We start from the raw sequence: 24,810 nt of genomic DNA, 5'->3' as shown, positions 1-24,810 counted from the left end.
CTGGACCTCAGGCACCTAGTCTATAAAGTGAAACCAAAGACTAAGTGATCTACTTCTAAGATTCAGAGATCTATATTCTGGACCTCTCAAGGCCGGAAGCAACATAACCAGACAAATAGAGGGAAGGGAAATGAGGATTTGCCACCCATTCCTTGAGAGATAGCAAAGGAGAAAAATAAAAGGAGAAAAAAAATAAAATCAAAGATTAGCCTTATATATTGGGTTTGTCAATATTTTCTTGGATATTACACCAAAAGCACAGCAACAAAAGCAAAATTAGATAAGCAGGGCTATTGCAAACAAAAAAGTTTCTACACAACAAAAGAAACAGTCAACAGAGGGAAAAAGCAACCTACTGAATATGCAAAAACATTTGTGAACCATGCATCTGATAAAGGATTAATATCCAAAATATGCAAGTAACTCCTATAACTCAATAGAAAAAAAATAACAATCCAATTTAAAAATGAGCAATGGACTCAACTAGACATTTCTTTGAAGAAGACATATGAATGGCCAACAGATATATGAAAAGATGCTCAATGTCACTCATCGTCAGGAAAACGCAAATTAAAACTACAATGAGGTATCACCTCACACTTGTTAGAATGGCTTTTACTTTTTTAAAAAAGAGAAGTTAGCAAGGATATGGAGAAATTAGAACCCTTATACACTGTTGGTAGTAATGCAAAATGGTGCAGCAGCTATGGAAAACAACAGTTTCCTCAAATAATTGAAAATTAGGACTACCATATGATCAAGAAATCCCACTTCTGGGTATTTCTCTAAAGTAATTGAAGTCAGGATCTCAAAGAGATAGCTGCTCTCCCTTGTTCATTGCAGCATTATTCACAATAACCAAGATATAGAAATACCCTAAGAGTCCATTGACCAATGAACAGATAAAGTATGGTATAAATATTCAACGGAATATTATTCAGCCTTGAAACAGAAGGAAATCTTGCCTTTTGTGACAATGTGAATGAACCTAGAAGACATTATGCTAAGTGAATTAAACCAGTCACAGAAGGATAAATATTGCATGATCCTACATATGTGAAAGATTCAAAATAGTCTAATTCAAAGGAGCAGTGAGTGCAATGGTGGGGACCAGGAGCTGAGAGGAGAGGGAAATGGAGAGTTGCTGTTCAATGGGTATAAAGTTTTAGTTCTGTAAGATGATTAAGTTCTAGAGATCTACTGAACATAGTGCCTATATTGAATAATATTGTATCATATACTGAAACATTTGTTAAAGAGAGTAGATCTTATATTAAGTATTCTTACCACACACACACACACAGAGAGAGAGAGAGAGAGAGGGCCATGAGAAAACTTCTAGAGGTGATGGATGTGTTTATTACCTTGATTGTGGCAATGGTTTCACAGTGGTATGTACATGGTCAAACTCACTAATTTTATACATTAAGGATGTGTCATTTTTTTACAGTCAAAGATTAGATATTATATTAATTTCCTGCAGTTGATATAACAAACGACCACTAACTGAGTGTCTTACAACAACAGAAATGTATTCTTTCACATTCTGGAGACTGGAAGTCTGAAACCAAGGTGTTGGCTGGGCTGTTGCCTCCAAAGGCTCTAGAAGAGAATCAATCCTTCCTTGTCTCTTGCAGCTCCTGGCATCTCCAGGAGGTCTTGGCTTGTGGCCATATCATTCCAATGTCTGCCTTCCTCTGCTGTCATTTTGCCTTCTCCTCTTCTGCCTCAAAACTCTCCCTGCTTCTTTCTTATAAAGATATTTGTGATTGCATTTGGAGCCCATCTGGAAAATCTAGGCTAAGCTCCTATTCTCCAGAGCCCTAACTTAATCGTGTCTTTTGCCATATAAAGCAACATTCAATCTTTTACCATATAAAGTAATATTCACAGTTTCTGGGGATTAGGATATGGACATATATTTGGTGGGGGGCATCATGAAGCCTGCTACTAATATCAATTATCACTCCACCCCAAATATGTCCTCATGCTGTTTTCAGATATCCATTCTTCCTCTCCAGATCCCTCATGCCAACATGACTTCATCTCTTTCATTTCTCCTTCACAGAGCCCCATGAAAGACTGCATAGGGTAGGTAGTTTTTCAAAGAGTGCTGCTCCCACACAGAAACTTCTGGAAACCCTTCAGTAAGAGTAGCCTGGACACTTCCCTTACAACTCAAAGGTTGGAAAAAATCAGCTAGACATCAGCTGATTTGCAAAGCAATAAAAGAATGTACTCATTGAGGCATGAAATGATCAGGGTTTAGTCCCCACTCTGTACCAGTCTGTTTTATGACCCTGGCGAGGCAAGTCTTTCCAGCCATCTGGGAGTTGGCTTTCTAAAGAGAGGGGCCTAGCACAGCTGGCTTCTAGAAAAAATTATTCTCCTCTACCCATCACAGGTTCACTGGCTGGGACCCTGTAAAATGGAGTGGCAAAGACAGAATAACAAGAGGAAATCATCTAGCTGTTTATTAGCACATGTATCACACAACACTTGGGAGGATGCAGTGATAAGTAGCTTAAAGGGGTTGGTTAGAATTTGGGCTTATATAGCATTTAACAAAAGAACACTAAATTTGTAGTGAAGTGACAATGAAAAGGAAAAGAACTTTGAGTTTTTAGGGTGGCAAATTGCGGAAAGATTAATATGTGGGGGAAAATAAGAGCTAGTTCGTAAAATTTGTTATGTGGATTCCTCTGGTGCCAACTGGGAGCTAAGAAGAGCCTATGGAGTCGTCTTCAGTGGTTGAGACTCACCCCACCCTTCCTAGAAGGGAGGGGGAGGACAGAAAGTTTTCCTTGTGTCTGGCTTTTCTTAATCACCTTCATCTCAAAAGAATTCTTATGTCAGAGTAGCATACTTTAGAGTGGCATACTCTGAATACCCTTCAAATTCAAGATTAAATATGTTCTTTCTCGGGATCCTTTGAAGCACATGTTTCTTCTAAGCTACAGAAGAAAAGCATAGCCCTTTGCCCCCTCCTACCACAATTTGGAGGCAAGTGTCTGCCCTAGAAAGACGAAAAGAATTGCAGTGAGATAAAAATCTTCATTTTCCAGTTCTGATAGCCTAGATCTGAACACTTGAGGCTTTTGCAATAAGGAGGGTCAAGTTTCAAAGATCACTATCTCTGCAGTAAGCTCTAGTGCTGTTTTGGAAAAAGTTAACAAATCCTCCAGCTAACAAATGTTCTTAGGTTTAGAAGCGTATAACTGACTGGATGACTGTTTCTGGCTTCTTCCCTCATCCTGTCCCCCCTTGAGCCCCACTTTCCCCATCCCAATACATCCTAAGGAAAGTTTCTCTCATAACCCATTGAAAGAGCCAAGCTAGTAACTAGAGACATAGTAACAGAGGATCAGAAAGGGCACAAGAAAAAAAAACTATCCTGTCCTCCCCACCACACTCCCTTGCATAGATTCTAAAGGAGATAAATAAACTTCTGCAACCAGGAGAAAGGAAGGATGTAATATTAAGCACCTACTATATATCAAGTGTTTTCCTGATTATCTAATCCTCACAACAACCCTATGGAAGATATTATCATCCCCTTTATTTTTCTTCAAATATTTTATTTATTTATTATAAGAGAGAGAAAGAGAGAGAGAGAGAGAGAGAGAGAGGTGCAGACACAGGCAGAGGGAGAAGCAGGCTCCATGCAGGGAGCCCAATGTGGGACTGGATCCCGGGTCTCCAGAATCAGGCCCTGGGCTGAAGGCGGTGCTAAACCGCTGAGCCACCTGGGCCGTCCATTATCATCCCCTTTAAAAGATATGGACACAACAGCCAAAAAGGAGAAAACAACCTAAATGTCCATTGCCAGTTGAGTGGATAAACAAAATGTGGTACACACACACTGGAATATTACTGAGCCTTAAAAAGGAATGAATTCTGATCTGTGTTACAACATGGATGAGACATTTAGATATTATATCTAAGACATTATTATGCCAGGTGAATTGAGCCAGACACAAGGGGACAAATCCTATATGATTCCATTTACATGAGGAACCTAGAACAGGCAAATTTACAGAAATAGAAGGTAGAATACGAGAGGAGGGGAGAATAGGAGTTATTGTTTAATGGGTACAGACTTTCTATTTGGGATGATGAAAACATTCTGGAAACAATGGTATGGTTGCACACACTGTGAGCATACTGAATGCCACCAAACTGTTCATTTAAAAAAATGGTTAAATGGTAAAAATTGGGCAGCCTGGGTGGCTCAGCAGTTTAGCACTGCCTTCGGCCCAGGGTGTGATCCTGGAGACCCGGGATCAGGTCCCACATCAGGCTTCCTGTATGGAGCCTGCTTCTCCCTCAGCCTGTCTCTCTGCCTCTTTCTCTCTCTATCTCTCTCTCTGTCTGTCGTATCTCTCATGAATAAATAAAATCTTTTTTAAAAATGGTAAAAATTGATACCATGTATATTTCACTACAATTGAAAAAAAAAAAGATATGGAAACTGTGAGGTTAACTATCCCAAACCACACAGTTCTTATAAGGGGGAGCGGGTATTTGAAATATGTCTGACATATTTTTTTCTCCACATGATAACAAATTATCATGTGGAGAAAAAAAATGTAGATAATGGTAAGACTAATCTTCAAACAAAGCAGAAACTGCAACTGAATTAACAGTAGCTTTTCAGGTCTACTCCCAGCTGATTTCCTGAGCTGCGGTTGTGTTTTGGATGACATCTGGGTGAATGGAAAGAATGTTAACACATCACTCTTTGCATATTATCTAACCACATCCTCATTAAGTCTCTCCTGTAGATGGCCTCCTCTGTTATGTTAGCCCCTGGTTCTACCTCTGTTTGAACTTTGAGAATAATTAAAGAATGAAAAGAAAAACAAATATGGCTCTGAAAGCCTATGGATAATGGTCCTTAAGGAGAGTAAATATGGTGATTCCCTTTAGCCAGTGTCAGAGCATTTTGAGAAATCACTAGACTGTAGTTCTTAAGCTCATCTTTGTCTCCCATCCCAGGTAGCTGACACAGTATCTGGTCAAGAGCAGTATTTTCAAATTTTTTAGTTAACTGAATTAAATTTTGAAATTTCAACCCTAAAGCTGCCAGTTGATACTCTATAGGACCAGTCTAGATACTCAGTAAGCCAAAGTCTCTAATGGAAATCAGTGATCTAAATTCTTTCCCCTCTACCACCACCACCATAGCAAACAGAGATTAATTCTCCTTTTTGGAACCATGTTCTGGGCATGTTGATCAAAGGACCACTGGAGAAGTTTTAAGTACTGTATCCTTTCCTCGTAATAATAATAGCTAATGTTGACAGCCTGACACGATCTACCTACCAAAATAATACAATATGGAACATTTAACATAACCTATGAAGCATTATATTTTTGCCTAAAATATTTATCTTGAATCTATGAGGTCTTTAGACTTAGTTTCCAATTCATGGGAAACACACAAGGCAGAGAAAGAAGTTAAAATTACACTACAAACCAGTAGGTAATGATAGGATGTAAGACATTCTTCAAGACAATTGAAAAAAAAAAAAAGACAGTTGGCCTTACTTTAAGACATTAGTGCCATAGAAAGTACGAGGGGGAGGGAGCTACTGTTCTAGGTTATGGGAGACTAAAAAGATATAAAATCAAAATACATGATGTGAACCTTCAATTGATTCTGATTTTTTAAAAACAAGTTATAAAATGGACAATTAAAAATATCTAATTATGAAAAAAGAAAAAAATATCTAATTATGGACTGGAAGTTAGGTGTTAGAGAATTAATGCCCAATTTTTTATGTCGGATCCTTCTTTTTAGGGAGTGCATGCTGAGGTATGTAGGGCTGGAGTGTCAATGATGTCTAACACTTATTTTTGAAAGGTTTTACAAAAAAATACACACACATGCCTACGTGTAAGCTAAACAAATATGACAAAAGTTAACAGCTGCTAGATCTAGATATTCAGTATTTGGGTGATCATTGTACTATTTTCTTAAGCTTTCCATACTTGAACATTTTCAAATTAAAATTTATTTTAAAAAATAAACATCAAAACAAGGAAAAAAATAGTGTTTTTTGAGTGTATTCTGTGTCCGGCATTGTTCTAATATAAGACTTATATTGACAGCTCATTTAATCTCCATAACCATCCTATGAGGCAGATGCTAATATTCTTCGCAATTTAGTGAGGAGGAAAATATTTATATAATACAAATCTCACAAGGAAAGAACATGGGGTCATTTCAAGGCCATTTCCCAACAGGGCTGAAGTGAATTGTTTCACTTACAATAAATGCTAAAAAAAGACAAGAGGCAAGCATGGAATCAAAACCCCCACATGGAATTCCAGATTACCAAGTGCTTTCCTGACCCAGGAAACTCATGTCTTCCTTTTTTTTTTCATCCCTTAAATATTCATTAACACAGCTACTGATATTGCTTCAAGCCCCATCTTTTAGGGAGTTGTTAATAAAATGGCCTCAATCCTGCCAGAATTTTGTTCAATTTCTAACGTTGGGGTCAACTCGTTCCGTTTTGATAGCAGGAAACAGAGCAGTGGAGCTGAGGCTCTGCACACGAGACCATTTGTCCCACCACTGCCTTCAGTGGCTGTGGTCCTCTGGCCCTTTCTCTTGTGAAATGAAGGGTCTGACCACAGAAAGCATAAGATCCTTTCCAACTGAGCCTTGCTGTCACCAGAGCTTAGAGTAATCAATTCACAACAATCTGTTTTATTTTGTTCAATTAGGAATTTTTTTTTTAAGAGGGTTTCTCACAGTGGGCTAAATTACTTCCCTTCTAAAGCTTTATGGTTCTGTTTTAAAAGTGTCCTCTGTGGCCACTCCCTGACCTCTCTTTTCATCCCACCAGTCCCTTTATCTGATAACCCCTTGCCAGCTCAGGCAGGAGACTCAAGGTTCAAACAGTGGGGCCCGAGGGGGAGGGAGGCGGACAGGAAGCATTTTACATTGCAAGTCTGTCCCTCTGGTTAGAAATGGTGTGGTGTGCTAAGTTCAAGTCTCAACCTTCTTTACCTCCTCAACTTCATATCCCACCCATAGTAGGAAGGGCACAAAGTAAACCTTCAATCACCTTCAAGTTCGAAATAGGTTGGTAGGTAGATGTACAAGAATTATGCTACAATCTGTTTGGTCTCCAAAACTGTATCAGCCAGAGAGCCTATCCAGATGGGAGTCAGAAAGAATGGCCAAGCCCAACTCTTCCAAGTGGTGATGGGACTTTTTAAAAGATTTTATTTATTTATTTATTCATCAGAGACACACACAGAGAGAGGCAGAGACATAGGCAGAGGGAGAAGCAGGCTCCCTGCAGGGAACCTGATGTGGGACTTGATCCCAGCACCCTGGAGATCGTGACCTGAGCCAAAGGCAGATGCTCAACCACTGAGCCACCCAGGTGCCCCAGGTGATGGGATTTTAATCTTGTAGCTGAATTGTCAAAAATGAGCCCTGGGTATTTTTTTTATATATATATTTTTTATTTATTTATTTATGATAGTCACAGAGATAGAGAGAGAGAGAGAGAGAGGCAGAGACATAGGCAGAGGGAGAAGCAGGCTCCATGCACCGGGAGCCCGATGTGGGATTTGATCCCGGGTCTCCAGGATTGCGCCCTGGGCCAAAGGCAGGCGCCAAACAGCTGCGCCACCCAGGGATCCCAGCCCTGGGTATTAATGTTTAGGAGTTTCATGCAGGTCTGTGATGACCCCCAGTATTGCAGCTGAAAACCTCTAGGCAAACTGCAGTGTATCTGACTTGGCAGGAACTGGGCCAGAAGAAGGACATGAAAGCAGAAGGCTAATCCCCACCCACCCTGTCCACCCTCCATCCATCCTACTGCCATCAACCCCTCCCCCCAGTTCCCCCACAGAGCAGTTCCTCAACATTTTATTACTTAGAAAGAGTTTTCTGCAGAAGTAACTTTGCATTGTGATTGATTTTTCACCTTTATTTCACACAAACGCTTTAGAAAACACTTTTAAATGGAGGCATTTCAAACTTTTGGGAGAAGGGATTTTATTTTTTTTTAAAGATTTTATTTATTTATTCATGAGACACCCACACACACACACACACACACACACACACACACAGAGGGTGGGGGCAGAGGCATAGGCATAGGGAGAAGCAAGCTCCCCACAGGGAGCCCTATGTGGGACTCGATCCCAGGTCTCCAGGATCACGGCCTGGGAGGAAGGCGGCACTATACCACTGAGCCACCCGGGCTGCCCTGGAGAAGGGATTTTAATTTAAGGTTGCCAGTTGTCCTTACTTTTTAAAATACAGAGTATATCCATCAACTTCAAGATGTAGCACTAAACCCAAAAAGCCTTTCAGAGTGAAAGGAGTCCCTTCACCACCATGCCTAGCAGCTGTGGGAAACGGACCTTGCTCATTTCCAAGTGTGGGTGGGAACACAGAGAGGCCTGTGCCACTTTGATAGTACCATCCGCTGAGAGGCTGATCTCCCTCCCTTTGCCCAGGACATCCTGCACCAGTATTTCTAAATCAGGACCAAATGCAACAAAGTGCAAACTCTACATTCCATTCCTTCTCTAGGAAAACTCTGTGATAGTTCCTTTCTTGGAAAGGGGGAAGGTGGAGGACTATGTGGGCAACTGTCCCAGGAACATGTTTTCAGGGCAAATTTTCCTAACTTCCCATGGAAAGAGACTTCAAAAGGCAATGGCTAGAGTAATGTGTTATGTCCCCAAATTGATCCAATGTACATTCTGCTACAAAACAATTCCATTTTGGGGGGTGCCTGGGTGGCTCAGTCAGTTAAGTGTCTGCCTTCCATTCAGGTCATGATCCCAGGGTCCTAGGATTGAGCCTCATGTTGGGCTCCTTGCTTTTTAATTGAGGTTGGGGGGAAACGCATATTAATAACTGTCTTGGAGATTCACACTGTGCATTGGTATGTTAAAGCCTACTGTAAGGAAATCTATTTCTGTTTAATAATGCAAGATTTCCAAAAGCTATTTGACCATATAGGTTTTTTTAATCTCTTGTATGTAACATCTATTATCATCTGTTCTGAGGAGTACAAATTGGGAAGTGCTGGTTTTATGGAAAATCATGAACTTTTATGTCGGCAAATCTAGATGGGAATCACTATGTATCATTTCCTTGCTATGAAGCCCTGGGGAATTTACTTGATTTCTCTGACTCTCTATTTTGCCATCTTTAAAAAAAATAATAAGTGAGTAATTCCAACCTTACAAGGGTAGTGAGGATGAAATAAGCAAACATTGCTTGACAAGTGATGGGAACCCTAATGACACCTTGTGGAATGGAGGTTGTGGGGCACTTTCCAGATCCCCTTCTGGATAAAGGAAAGACTTGCTTTCTCCAGCTGCCAGAAGACAGCCCTCAGCCCTCAGACCTCTTCAGAAATTTTATTGGCTGAAGAGATCCATCTGTTGCAAGGACATGTCCCATCCTCAGGGACGCTGTGGAGGGGTGGGGGTTCCAAAGGTCTGGCTCTCTCACTCAATTTTGAGGACCAGTCTGAAGGGCTGTGTCAGCTTCAGAGTTTCCCCATTGGGTTGGCTAAGGCCTCCCTTGAGATGACATTGCAGTCTATATTCTCCTTCTTCCCCAAACCTACTTCCATTTCTTCCTCCCTATCCTCCCTTCTCCTTCACTCTTCTCCCTTCTACAGATGTTAATCCAAGAGCACTCCCTAATAAACCTTCTACACACAAATTTCCACCTCAGAGTCACCTTTCTGGGGACCCAGTCAGTACTACCGTGATTCCAATAGCCCACCTTTCATCAGGACTTTGATGGCAGGAAAGAGAGACATGCATGGTGCAAAGGGCTTCAGCAGGACACAGATTCATGCATCTAGTTAAGTTCCTTAAAAGAAATGCATCTCACACCAAGAAAATGTCCTTCCCATCAATGACTCCAACAGGCTCCCTCAGGAAGCCAGGGGCAGATAGTAAATATTTTAAGCTTGGCAGGTCATATAACTTATGTTGTAACTACTCAACTCTGCCATTGTAGCATGAAAGAAACCATAGACAATATGTGAGACAAGTGACCATGGCTGAATTCCAATAAAAATTTACTTACTGAAACAGCAGACTGGATATGGCCATACACCATGCTTTGCCAACCCTTGCCCCAGACTCTTGTTTTTCAAGGCAAATTGATCCTAGGATCATCAATATCACCTTGAATACTGCTAAAAAATTGCTAAATCTCAGGCTTAGGCCCAGAATTCCTGAACCAGAATCTGTAATTTAGCTAGATGGTCAGGTGATCTCTAATATGTTTGAGTTTGAGCAGCAATGCTATATAATGTCCATATGGCAAGGTCATAGATAACCATGAGTTGGTTAGCTTCTCTCTGTTCCAGAATTACAGCAGAAATATTGGAACCCAGCCTATACAAGCTATCTTGCAAAAGTATGCCACCTAGAGCAGGTCAGCTCCACATACTTCTTTACTGGGCAAACCAAGTAAATTTTGACTTTCTAAATGGAGGCCAGTGGTTAATTACCATGAAGGATACACATTTATTAAAAAGATATAATCAAGCTGATACAGAGAGGGGGAGAAAAAGGAAGAAACCTTCTTATCTTTTAGGGAAAGTTGAGTAAAAGAGGTCATCTTGGCTGTCAGACACGAGAGCTCATCCTCCTGATTCATGCAGTCCTGTTTTTCCAGTAGAGACTGCAATATTGCATTAGTCAAATGATTCTGCAACATCATTTAAATGACATAAAATGTCTGCTTGTATCTGAGAATGATTCTGAAGGCGGACTTGTGCCAGCCCCATCTGTTTCTCTGGAGAATATATCCAGAATTAATTCTATTAGAAACAATAGGCTTGTTTTGGCAGGAGAGCCCTGGAAAGTGGATATAAAAGGCCTGTGTGCTAGAAGAATGATCCTCAAAAGGAACATCACCAACATAAAGGCAGATACATCTTATTATCCCCTCCACTTGTGCCCTAACAAATGCCCAGAGATGCTTTCTTAGCTGGACTTAACCACTGTATCCTCTAAAGCAGTGGTTGGCAAACTTTTTCTGTAAAGCGCCAGATAGTAAATATTTTAGGCTTTGTCAGCTATACAGTCTCTGTTACAACTGCTTGACTCTTCCACTGTAGCACAAAAGCAGCCATAGACAATATGTAAATAAATGGGAGCAGTTTTATTTAATAAAACTTTATTTATAAAAAGCAAGCAGTGAGCTAGATTTGACCTACAGATTTTAGCTGGCTGATTCCTGTTTTAGCAACTGGTCTAGACCAGCACTTCTCAAACTTTTATGTGCATAGGAATCACCAGGGTTATTTTGCTAAAAAGGCAGAGTCTGATTCAATAGATGCAACAGATGGAGCCTTATATTTTTAACCAGCTCCCACATAACAATGATGGTGGTAGTCTAGAACCACACTCTTGAGTAGCAAGGATTGAACTTAGACCCGTAATTCCCAACCTTGGATATACCCTGGAATCACCTTAAAGAGCTTTCTATCCTCACCCACAGACCCAAATTTTGTGACTTGAGGATCAGGATTTTTAAAAGCTCCCCAGGTAATTTTGATATGCAGTTAAAGTTAAGAACACTGCCTAGCAGGCAAATGAACTACCTAGCAGTTCAATGATAAACATTAAAATCACTACTTAAATTTCTAAAATGGTACATTTGTTCAGAGTGAAGTTTTTGAGGAAAGAAAAATATCTCCTCCCAAGAGGAATAACACTATTTCTTATGTGTAAAGCAAACAAGTCCCTGAATTAGCTAGAATATTTAATTTAAAGTCCAAATGGATGAATAAGCCTTGTAGAGGGAACAAACCCCTTTCTCTTAGATTGGGGCAAGCAGAAAAACACAAGATTTTGTTAGAGTCTAAACGTTGGGGCATTTTTGTCAACTGTTCTGTAGAGGGAGAAATATTGAACACTTTCTGAGCACTTAGCATGTCCCAGGGAAAGTCATCTGCTCAGTGTGGGGAATGGGGATAGTTTCTAAGAACGTTAGGAGAGAATGCGGAGCAGGGGACAAATAGACTTCTCAGCACTGTAATGGGCCAGTTACAGTTAGAGACATTTTTCAACTGAATGAAAGGAAGAATTTGCTGACAGTAAAACTGTCCAAAGTTGTCACTGGCTCCCATCAGAAATGGCGCACTGTTGTCCATAAAAGCCGTGTATAAGAAAGCTAAGCAGGGCGTTACCAGTAATTTTGGTGTTAGCCCTTCAACTGCCAACCTTTGCAAATGAATGACTTTAAAAGTACACTCTAGAATACAATCAAGTCTATCTCCGTAATAGCATCTCTCTTAATTATTTGCATTATTGATTCTCTTGGAGCAGAAGAAAAAGATGTGGCACTAAGTTGGCATGCAATGAATTGCACACAACCCACAAGCCATCTTGCCTCATTGGCATTATCCCTCAGGTGTGGGGTGGTGGGATAAAAGGGCTGCAAACTGCTTATTGCAATAGATAGTAATGTGGCAAGGGGAACCAAGAACTGAATTCAGGGAGGGGATGTTGAACAGAGGCAACAGTTAAAAGTCTTTCCAACTCTAAAAACTCAGAGAATCTAAGAAAACACCCCTGCTTCCATTTGTTCTTTTGGTTTGGAAAGTAAAAGTTCCATAAGGGAAGGAGAATGAGTCACTACATAAATTATTCAGGGCCTGAAGTCCTTTGGAGAATTCCTCTCTGAATTTCCAGGCAGGAATCTTCTTCCATATCTCAAGCCTGGGTCAAGGCTGTATTTTTGATCTCTCGGCTGCAGAGAAAGGCCACATATAAATATCTAGCCTTCTTCCGTCTCGTATCTTCATGATTATCAAAAGCATCACCTTGTACATAGCTTGTAATACATTACATGCAGCCAACAAAAGAAGAGCATAAAACAAAACCAAAAATGGACAGTGGATATTTTATTACCTCTCTTTTACAGATTCTATGTGTTTATAAAGTTAGGAAACAACTTTCTAGCTTGGCATCAAAGTCTTTCATGATTTGATGCTAACATTTCTACACATATAACACATTCTTTTCCTTAAGTCAACAACTTAACACTCGAGCCAAACCAGACCACTACCTGTGGTCCCAATAGCCTCTATATCTTCTCGTCTCTGAAAACTTACTCATAATATTTACTCAACCTGTTTGTCATATATTTTTTCTATTCACCTTTGCTGGCCAGTATCTTTCCATTCTTCATCATCCAGGCTAAATACTTCCTCCATGAAAGCTTTTTTTAAAACCCTGGCACACAGAATGTATCTATCCCTCGCTATGGTGTCTTAATGCTTTATGCCTCTGTTGCCATATTGGTTTAGCATTATTTTGTGAAGCCCAGCAGATTTTAAGTGCCTGAAAGACAGAAGTTGCTCTTTATTCATCTTTATATCCCATCCTCTGACACAATCCCACTATTACCACCTTTGCAATACATACAGTGCAGGTCATGGTACCTTATGTACTATAGGTATTTAATGAAAGTGGCCGGGGTATGTGAATCTCTGGAATGTAGGAAATGGAGATTGGGAAGAATTCCTATCTAGCCCAAGAGGGGCAAAAAAGGGGAGATGGTTAAAACCAGGGGCTGTGAGCACTTATTAAAATTAGATATTTAATGTCTGAGAACAAACTCTTGCATACACTTAGTACTAAGTGTTTTTCAGGTGCTAGCCACACCCATCCTCCCTTGTAAAAGAACTGCCCCTCACCTCACAGACTCTGATGAAATGGTTGGTGAGTCAGCTGTGTTTGTTCTTTCATAGTCCATCCTCCAACCTGAGTTGATTGGATCAGGGCTGCCAGTTCATAGAAAGCCTATTTACCTACGGTCTCAGGAGACAAGTTTAGCTCAGCTAATGGCTTCTTCCACTGAGAATTTTACATTGGGACTTGGAAATACTTAGCTGGGAGCTATAAACATCAGAGTTGCTATAGTAATAACAACATAGCAAATAATAATAATAATAATAATAACATAGCTGTATTATTGAGCATGTACTATGTGTTATCACTATGCTGGGTATTTAAGGACATTATCTTACTTACTTCTCACAAAATCCTACAAGGTTGAGGCTGTAATTAGCTCTATTTTAGCGGTGAGGAAACTGGAACCAGAGAAGTCAAGTGCCAAGTCAGGAGTCAAATTCAAGCAATCTGCCTCTAGAGTCTGTGCCCTTAATCTCCGTGCTGAAATGTTTGTTTCTCCAGGGCAGGGCAGGACAGTGCAGAATGAAATGTCCTGAAGAACAGAGATGGTGCATCTCTTTGAAGGTTTCAAATAAACCAAGGAGTAAGCTGAGGAAGTCAGCCTATGGAGGAAAACAAAATAACTACAGGAGGAGCAGCAAAGAGAGCTACATAAATGAAAGATCACACAGCTGCAGAAAACCTCATTTCCTGTCAGCTGTAAAATTCCCAAAGGGTTAGCAATATTGTGTTTCCTGCCTTAAGATTTCATGAACCCGACTGCTTATGTCAAATTGACCTTTGTGTGAGCTGAATCAAGTAGGGCCTCCATGAGATGAACAGAACCCCGTGCACTTGTTGCAAGTCCATATCACCATACTGAATGTTCAGCCTGTGGACCCAGGTCACACTCATGGCATGTCCTCACCCCCAACCCCACCCCACCAGCTCAGCTCCAACTCTACAGAGCCTCCTGCTCAGGAAAGAATTCATTACTTAGAGTCAGATTGAGTCAATAAAAATACAGGATTGAGTTGAACTCGAATCTCAGTTAACAATGAATAATTTTTTAGCTCTGCTGCTTCATCAACTGTGTGACCTTGAACTGGTCCTTGACGTTTGAATCTCAACAGCTTCCTTTATTAAAAAAGCATGGGTGTGGGGGAAGGGGCTACGGCAAACAAAACATTCAGCCTGCCTCCTACTTCCAGCCAAGACTGCGGTTGTAGTTTACCTAAGATAGACTAGGTGAAAAGGCTGTGCAAATAGGGAGCATTTTTTTTTAAGCCTGGCATTCCTTAGCACTTGTGTGTAAACCATGGCTTTTTTATCAGTGGTTTCGTGCCAGCCGTAAAGAGAAAGGTACTGTTATCACCATGGTATTTCTCCCACTCGTGTCTCTGTTTACAAAGTCACAGGTATTGCCAGAAAAAGACATTCTTTTTTCTTTTTTTTGCTCACTGTTAAAAAACAAAATTCAACTGAGTAAATTTGAATATCAAATTAACTTTTTTATTCACGAAATTCAACTGAGTAAATTTGAATATCAAATTGGCTTTATTATTCAGGAATTGGCCAGCATCCCATGGAGCCAATAGAAAGGAGCTCCACCAAGCTGTAGAAAAGGAAAGGCTTTTAAACGTAAAAAGGGGACCCCAAAAGGCAATAATTAGCAAAGGATGAATTGTTTCAGGCACGGTGGCCTTCCTGAGAGGAAATGGAAAGGGTCTATTAGCAGGTTATCTCACTAATAATAATAACTCTACCTTAGCTGGTTAAAGGTTACATTCCCAGAGGGTTTAAATGTGATTAGGTTAGGTATTAAGTCTTGATTTGCTGCAGTGGGATTTAGCATAAATGACTCCATTTTCGCTTGGAAGTTTCCTTTTTAATATCACTAATAAGTCAACCCTGGAAGCACCAGTCTCTTTACCAGTAAGACAGATCTATTTTCCATTTTACTTACGGGAGAGATGCTCTCCTGGGACGACTCTCCATAGTCTTGGCTCTCTGCTTTGCCAAACCTTATCTTCCCTGCCAGCTTGGGCCTCAGTGGCCCACTCCCTACCCCTTCAGCAAGGACTGTGATTCCTGGGGTGCCTGGGTGGCTCCACTGGTTAAGCGTCTGCCTTCTGCTCAGGTCATGATCCCAGAGTCCCAGGATCAAGCCCCAGATCAGACTCCCTGCTCAGCCTTGAGTGTGCCTCTCCCTTTCCCTCTGCCCCTCCTTCTGTTCCTTCTCTCTGTCTCTCAAGTAAATAAATAAAATCTTAAAAAAAAAAAAAAAAGGATTGTGATTCCTCTTCAGGGGACCCTTAACTAATTGTTTGGAGAGAAACTTGCATGGCAATAAGGAGGTGGGACAGATGGACATTACCTTGAGAGTCCAGGCAACTATGTGACTCCCTGATAGAGTTACATGTTCAAGACACAGAGAGGTTTTAAATATAGTTTAATTTTTTCAAGTGGGTTTGTTTGTAAATGAATCATGTCTCCTTCATAAACATTATTTTGTGGTGTTTTCCCAACTCAGAAAGGTTTACTGTCTCATCAAAACCACAAATCTCGGGATGCCTGGGTGGCTCAGCGGTTAGGCTACTGCCTTTGACTCAGGGCATGATCCTAGGATCCAGGATCTAGTCCCACATTCTGGCTCCTTGCAGGGAGCCTGTTTCTCCCTCTGCCTGTATCTCTGCCTCGCTCTGTGTGTCTCTCATAAATAAATAAATAAAATCTTAAAAAAAAAAAAAACCCACAAATCTCCCTAAATCATGGTCTTCCTATCTTGTAACTCATAGAGACATGACCAACATTTCCTACAAAGAAATTATGAGATAGTTGATGCTTTTGCTTTACTAAATTATGGAGTGGGAAGGACCCTTGGGGGAAAAGTCCTGAGATAAGGTTGCCAGATAAAATACAGAATGCTGAGTTGAATTTGAATTTTAGATAAATAAGGAATAAACAACCTATACTGCACAGGGCAGACTCATACTACAAAATTATTTGTTGTTAACTGAAATCCAAATTTAACCGAGTGCCTTGTATTCTTATTTCCTTAATCTGACAACCCTACCCAGTTCTGGCTCTTATAAGAGGTAACATTTAAATTCTCTGGTCCTCAGAATTCTCTGTAAAATGAGAAAGCTGAACAAGATGAACCCTGCCACTCAATAATTACATAATTCTATGACTCAAATACTAATGAACAACACAATATGATCTTGGGTGAGTTAAATTTCTAAGAGGGCCAATTTCCTTATCTTCACAATAAGGATGATAAAGCCCATATCACAGAAGTGTTAGATAGACACATGCCATGGGCTCCTGCCTGTGTCAAGGACAGATGAAGCCTAACTTTAGTTAACATGGTGAAAACAGATCTTATTCAGTAACTACTGATGTAGGGGAAAGAGCTGAGCTCCAGTCCCATCCTTGTAGAAGTGACTGGGCATTTAATGGCAGAATGTGGGGGGGCACCTAGGTGGCTCAGGGGTTGAGCATCTGCCTTCGGCTCAGGTCATGATCCTGGGGTCCTGGGATCAAGTCCCCCATCGGACTCCCCACAGGAAGCCTGCTTCTCCCTCTGCCTATGTTTCTGCCTCTCTCTCTGTGTCTCTCATGAATAAATTAAAAAAAAAAAAAAAAGGCAGAATGTGGGAGGGGATGTGGGGTTGGGGAAGCAATCGGGCTCCAGTAAAGTCGGGGAAGTGAAAATTTACAAAGGGTTGGTTAGTGTAAATGTGATTAAGCCAGCTGTGTCTGCAAGCTGGCAATTACTGAAGCAAGGATTCTATCCTTCCACAGAGACTAGAAGACAGAGGCCCTATCCTTCTTGATGATTACATTTCAAAGGAATGGCTTTCAGCTCCAGGAGAAAGATTGCCCTGAGTACAGGAGATACAGAGGGGCTACATCTCAAAGGGACAGAGGATGGATTTACAATTGTAAATTTTTTTAGTAAATGTTCTAAAAAAGAGAAGTCAGGGGCCAGTTAGGTGTTGGCTAGAACAAACAGCCAATTATTTTGACAGCCCTGAATTTTTCCAGCTAGGAACTCAAAGAGGGACCAGCTAGTCCCAGGGATAAGGCTTTTTAGGCTACTAGGACCCTATAGAGGGTTGGTCAAGCCTCTTAGTGCAGATATTTGGGATGAAGTCTTTACACGGCCAGAGTTCTCTACAATTCTCATCTTCAAAGGTGCCTGGCATAGGAGCTTGTGCTTAATAAATAATCATTCATTTCCTATTCAAAATACCAGGTGGACTGTGGGCTGCCAGGGTCGGTGAAGGATCTGAAGATGGCTGGGCGAAATCTTGCTCTGAAGACCACTGACTGGGTAGCTTTTGGGGAGATCATACCTCAAAACCAGAAAGCCATTACCAACTCCCTGAAATCCTGGAATGAGATACTTACCTCCAGGTTGGCTACTCTTTCTGAGAAACCACCTGCTACCGCCTGGGCTTACTACAAGGCCAGTGTGGCAAAGGCTGGCTTGGTAGATGACTTTGAGAAGAAGTTTAATGCCCTGAAGTTTCGTGTGCCAGAGGATAAATACACTGTCCAGGTGGATGCTGAGGAAAAAAGAAGATGTGAAAAGCTGTGCTGAGTTTTTGTCTCTCTCAAAGGCCGGGATTGAAGAATATGAAAAAAAGCTGGAGAAGATGAAGAACATAATTCCATTTGATCAGATGACCATTGAGCACCTGAATAAAGCCTTCCAAGAAACCAAATTAGACAAGAAGAAGTATCCCTATTGGTCTCACAAGCCAATAGAAAATTTATAAACTTGAGTTGGGGAGAAAGCCCTGGCCCTCATATTATAAATGTTGGACATTAAAAATAATGAAATGATAAAAAAAAATACCATAAGATCCTTCATAATTAAAATGTATCCAACCAGATTTTTTTTGTTTTTGTTTTTTGTTTTTTACAATTTACAAAGTTTTATTATAGAAAAAGGAATAGGAAACTTGCTTAACTTGCTTAAAGTCTTAGGAAATTTTGGCAGGCAATAGACATGCTACAGTTTTTTAAAAATATTTTATTTATTTATTTGACAGACAGAAAGCACAAGCAGGGGTGGACAGCAGATGGAGAGGGAGAAGCTGGCTCCCCGCTGAGCAGGGAGTCTGACAGGAGGGTTCCATCCCAGGATTCTGGGATCATGACCTGAGCCGAAGGCAGATGCTTAACTGACTGACCCACTCAGGTGCCTCTTTGCTGCAGTTTAAAATGAATTTTACTTTTTCATGAACGTATCTCTAAAAACTTGTCATCACTGTCTTTTGTTAAGATGAAGTTGGCAATCTATGAGGCACGAAATACACAGATTTAAATTATTCTAGAATTTATACTATATGTTAGTTCTTAGCTTGACCTCCTTCATTTAATCCCAAACAAAGATTTCTCAGCTTCTGAATAGGTCAGGGTACTATATTGATTTAATTATACCTCTAGTACAGCAGATCTCTGCTGGGTCTGGGGAAGAGTATATGTCCTATTTTTGTTTCTCTTTGGCTCATTAGATTTCTATTTTTAAGTGGTACTGAATTGTGAGTTTAACGTAATGTTCACAGAAGCAGTCATGGATGAAATTGTATTCCTCTTTGAGTTTTCAGAGTTTGGCTTTCTACAAAGAACCCTTCCATCCTTCTCAGATTTGTTCCTTTCTCCCCACCCCTATTGACTTGGCCTCAGTTCTGTCCTTCATCACTTCTTGCCTGGATCATTCTAATCCTGTTTTAACTGGTCACTCTACTTGTAGTTTTATTCAGTGTCTGCTAGGATAACCTGCATGTGACAGAAGCACACAATTACAGTGGTATAAATAAGATGGAAATTCATCCCTCTCACACTCAAAATTCTGACTAGCATGGTAGCTCTGGACCAACACCACTGGGGCTCAGGCTCTTATTTTTATTGCTCTGCTATGCCACATAATCCAAATGCCTCTCTTTCTTATCCACAGTGTAACTTTAAATGTGTAACCCAGACATTGTACTTCAACTCACATCCCATTGCTCAGAACTTAGTCATAGGGCCCATATTTGCTATAAGGCAAGCTAGAAAATTCAGTCTTTACTCTGGATAGCCATCTGCCCACTTATAAGTTGGGGTTTCCGTTAATACAGATAAAAAGGAGAAGAATAATCAGATGGTAGAAGCTATATTTGTGGTGATCACAGCATAATATATAGAGTTGCTGAATCACTATGTTGTACACCTGAAACTAATGCAGCATTGTGTGTCAACTATACTACAATAAAAAATTATTCTAAAATAAATAACAAAATCTTATGTAGAGAGAAGAATACATAGTGGCACTGTCCAATATGGTAGCCACTAGCCAAATGTGGCTATTTACATTTAAATAAATTAAAATGAAATGAGAGTAGGAATGCAGTTCCTTGGAAGCACTGGCTACATTTCAAGTTCTTGACAACATAAGTAGCCAGCTGTTACGGCACTGGGCAGCACAGGAATAGGACACGTCTAGCATCATTGAAAGCTCTACTAGATAGAGCTGATATAGACAACCAACCTTCTCATCCATACTACTCCAAACAAAGTTTATCAGTGAGATCTTCCTAAAATATAAAACTGATTACCTCGTTTGTGTGTGTAAAGCTTTTCAATGGGTCTCTATTGCTTGCAGTATAAACTCCAAATCTCTTTGGCTTAGTGCCTCAGTACTTCATTTAATATGAACCATTCTTACCCCTCCACCTCTATCTATGACACTTCTCCACAAATGCCTTTCACTTGTATCATGTGGATTTGCAGGTCTTCCAACATGTATTGCCTTTGCATATGCTGTGCTCTCTTTCCTTTGAATATCAACATCCTTATTGCTTAGCTTACTCACTCTTTCTTATCTAATCACTGGGTACTAAGTCTTAGTGTCATCTACTCTTTAAAATCCCCTTCTCCTACCCAGCTTCAATATCATTAGAGATTTTTATCATGTGCCCTTAAAGAATCACGAACAGTACTCCATCGTGGCACTTAACACAATGATTTAAGATCAATTATATTTCTTTCCCACTACCTAGAAGTTCTTTGAGGCTAGGGCATCTCATACAATTTTGTGTATTTATTGACTTTCAATAAACGTGTGATAAATAATAATTTACTTGTTATTTTCAAGCCTTTCCCTTTCCATATCTTTTAAAGAAGGTAGATCTCCATGAGACCCTTTGTTTTGCTCCAGAATGACTGGTGGGGTTGCCAGTGACATAAGCCAAAGAGAAAGAACTTTGCATGAGAAAATGTACAGACAGACCTTCTGGGGGTGGAGGGTTTTCCCCACTGGTGTTGGAAAAAATATGTTGGATGGGAAAATGGGGATGTTTAGGAGAAAAAGAAATGGCAGCTCCCCTAGGACGTAGGGCACTGGAGAAACAGAAGTTTAAGAGTCGTACACAATGTAATTCCCTTTTCCAGATTCACAAAAACTTTAATAACAATTGCCATTACTTGTCTGTGCTTTTAGAGAATCATTCAGGTTTATGTTTCTTCCAAGTACAAGAAATTTATACAGCAGGTGCAAGGGCTTGTCCAAAAAGGCCCCGTTGCTTTTGGTTTACAAATAAATTAATGACGCTAGGTCTGGACACGCTCCAACAGCAGGTGAAGTTTCAGAGCATCATCATTTGGCATGTGCAAGTTTAGAAATATTCATGGGTATTCATACCAGCATATTCTGCTTTTCTCTCTCCAAGAGAAGTCATGTTTCATCCTCATCAGCACTTTCTATTTGTCATGAACAAATAGAATACTGTGATGAGGCATGGAGGGAAAAGGAACCATATGTGGGGTCAGAAAAACTGGGCTCAAATCATGACTTTCTCACTTACATTTGCAAAATTAAGTAGCTCACAAAGCCGCTGTAAGCTTTCACTGCTTTATAAAATACATAGGACATTATCTCCCTCACAGGATGGTCTAAAGGGTAAAATGAGCCAGAATCTGTAAAAGCTCTAGGACCACTCCTAGAAAGTTAAATCTGCATAACCATTGTACACTCACTTTCCATGTGGTCCAATCTCTGAAAGAAATCACTGTCCAATAAATATAACTGAACATCTGAGAATAAAAAAGGGATTCTAAACTTTACTTATTAGAAAATATTAGAGTATCCAACTCATACTTTTAGCAAAACTTCTCACGATCTCTTTCCTGTTCATCTCATATCCTACAATTCTCTCAACCTTCTCATTTAGCTAAATCCCTCCCTCCCTCACAAAATACCTTTACCAATATTCTGCAGACTAGGGAGTGTTTTTTCCTCACTCAGCTTCATCATGTAAATCAGTATAGCCTGTTTACCTAAGTTCTTTCTTCCTCTTGGATTTCTCTTTCGTCCCTTTGTTTTCTTCATGCAAGTCCAGGAGATGGGCATGAAAGGGATAGGTACTCCTCAAAGGTCAGGTGTCTGTCAATTCAGGCTGCTACAAAATATCATAGACTGGGTAGTTTATAAACAACAAAAAACCTTTTTTTCCCCCCAGTTCTGGAGGCTGCAAGTCCAAGATCAGAATTGCTAGCATGTTTGAGTTCTGGTGAAAGCTTTCTTCCAGGTTGCAGACTGCTAACTTCTTCCTGTGTCCTCAAATGCTGGATGGGGCCAGGGAACTCCCTCAGGCCTCTTTTAAGAGAGCCTTTATCTCATTCCTGAGGATGTTGGTTAACCTCATCACTCCAAATACCATCACATGGAGCACTAGGATTTCAAAATATCAATTTGGGGGTGGGGGGTGGAGGGCACAAATATTCAGACCATTCCCATCAGGGAATGTGGGCAAAAGACTTAATAGAAAAAGACAGCATTCCTCTCTTTGGAAAAGACTGGGAGCATTCACATTTTAGTAATTGCTTTATTTTGTCATATTGGTAAAGAGACAGATTGAAAGCCAGTCACAAAATAAGACTTGCAACCAGAAGTTCAGCAACCCTCCTGAGCATCTGCTGAAATCACAGTCTTGAGCAGAGTTACTACCTTCTGGTTGGGCGACGGCAGTCAGAGGACTGGGTTGCAGGTGCTTCCTAGTATGGTCAGCATGCTATCCAGAAATTCTGTCTCTCTCAGCAAGCCAGGCAGGTGTTCTCCCAAGAGGTTCCTCTGTAGTTGGCATCTGGTCCATCACAAAATCTCTCTTCTAGGCACAGGCCATGCCCATGCAAATGCAGGCCCACCATTCTGCAGAAAGAACCATGTCTCTGACAGAACATGAGAGACTCCTAACTCTGGTAAACGAACTAGGGGCGATGGAAGGGGAGGTGAGCGGGGGGTGGGGGTGACTGGGTGATGGGCAACTGAGGGGGGCACTTGATGGGACGAGCACTGGGTGCTATTCAATATGTTGGCAAATTGAACACCAATAAAAATAAATTTATTAAAAAAAAGAACTATGTCTCTGAGCTCAACAAAAATGTCACATCCTGTTAATGCAGAAAAACTTCCCATTTTCTTCCCCTCCCATAACACTAATTTCTAAGTCAAATTTAGTACCTCTTTTTCTGCAACCATATTTGGGATTTGTCCTCAGAAACAGAGCCACATGGACACCTCACTAAAAAAAAGTGTGGCAGGTGTTTACATAATTAATTCAAAGCTGGTTCTTGTGTTTTATTTTTATCTTTTGGGGATTGCTTTTACATTTAGGGAAGAGTTTTACCAACAATGAGGCTGATTTAAATTTGCGATCGTATTGTTTAAATAAGCCACTTTCAGTAAATACTCCAGCATTTCTGTGGAAGTGACCACTATAGGTCAAGGAATTTTTGTTCTATTCATTTAATCTGATTTTTATCTCACTCATTTTTGTTCTTTTGGGTAAATACCACTCATATTGGTGTTTCCAAATCCAGGTGGCCTCTCACCAATTTTCCCCATATTCACCACTTCCCATCTTTGTTCAAGCCATTCTCCCCTTTTAAAAGGCTGTGCCAAGTCATGCCCATCATATCTTTCAAAATCCATCTCCAGACTTCCTCTTCTGCTGTACTCTTTTCCCTAATTAGCCTCACCACATTCTAAATACCCTCTTTTCTCTGTACGTTCTCAAGTCACTGATAGAATATGACCTGGCATCTGTTGATTCATTGTTTTTTTAAACCTTATGTTAGGGATCCCTGGGTGGCGCAGTGGTTTAGCGCCCGCCTTTGGCCCAGGGCACGATCGAATCCCACGTCTGGCTCCCGGTGCATGGAGCCTGCTTCTCCCTCTGCCTGTGTCTCTGCCTCTCCCTCTCTCTCTGTGTGACTATCATAAATAAAAATTAAGCCTTATGTTATTTCATATTGTTATTTTTCAATCTATTTTTATTAGTTATTTCCTTTGTAACTTTTCCCCCTGCCACTCATTTATTAGCCTAGTGGCCAGACAGAACAGATTAGTAAATTTTCAATCCATGCTCATATTTCTCACATGGTATAGAAGAGGTTTTTTTGTTGTTGTTGTTTGTTTGTTTGTTTGTTTTAAAGAGATATACTACTTACAAATCCTAGAGAGAGGCAGTGTGGTGTGCCAAAGGGATCTGAGGCTTTTCTATTAGGCAAAGCTGGATACAAATCCTAGATTTGCCTTTGGCAAGTTTCTAAACTTCCCAGCTTCCTTATCTGTGAAATGAGTAAGATAATGCCTATCTCCTGGAGTTTCTGGGAAAATTAATGAAATAACCATGGAAAGTACCTGCCAGTTGGAAGATGTTCATGGAAAAGTTGCTAGAATTCTGGTTGAAAGAAATTCCAGCTTTTCAATGCTCCACTCCATGCAGAGTAAAGAGTCCTAACAAGCAGGCCTAAAAGCCCCTCCAGAGTCACCAGTTCGGGATGTGGGAGTTTGGGTGTGGACAGGCACCCTGGAGGGGTGCACACCTAAACTCCCGGAGTGATAAGGGAAAAAGGATCAAGAAGCCACCCATCATTCATTTTCCTTTGAACATCTCTTCCAGCAAGCCCTCAGGGTTTAGGTTTAGCAACAGGACCCTGATTCACCTGTACTATTTGGTTTATTTGGAAGCTGCCTAGATTTAAAAAAAAAAAGCAGCACTGAGGGGACAGCAATACAAAGGTCCCTGTGGAGGATACCCCCATTTGTGGTTCTCATTGGAT

General features: G+C 40.6%; 1 protein-coding gene across 1 annotated transcript; it reads left to right on the top strand.

The window, feature by feature from the left end:
* Positions 1–17,992: 17,992 nt before the first annotated feature.
* LOC112918074 (ATP synthase subunit d, mitochondrial-like) lies at positions 17,993–18,479 on the top strand. The gene is made up of 2 exons (XM_072742962.1): positions 17,993–18,210; positions 18,272–18,479. Exons 1-2 carry the CDS (start codon positions 17,993–17,995, stop codon positions 18,477–18,479), a joined length of 426 nt encoding a protein of 141 aa, XP_072599063.1.
* Positions 18,480–24,810: the final 6,331 nt, after the last annotated feature.

Source organism: Vulpes vulpes, chromosome 2, assembly GCF_048418805.1.
Source record: "Vulpes vulpes isolate BD-2025 chromosome 2, VulVul3, whole genome shotgun sequence".
In the NCBI taxonomy this organism is placed as follows: domain Eukaryota; kingdom Metazoa; phylum Chordata; class Mammalia; order Carnivora; family Canidae; genus Vulpes; species Vulpes vulpes.
The sequence above is the reverse complement of the archived record's forward strand: the minus strand, read 5'-3'. Positions and strand labels throughout refer to the sequence as shown.

Coding starts and splice junctions, on each gene's coding strand:
- LOC112918074 (XM_072742962.1), top strand. CDS start 17,993: ATGGCTGGGCGAAATCTTGCTCTGAAGACCACTGACTGGGTAGCTTTT. Junction 18,211..18,271: donor GTAGATGACTTTGAGAAGAA/GTTTAATGCCCT, acceptor GTGGATGCTGAG/GAAAAAAGAAGATGTGAAAA.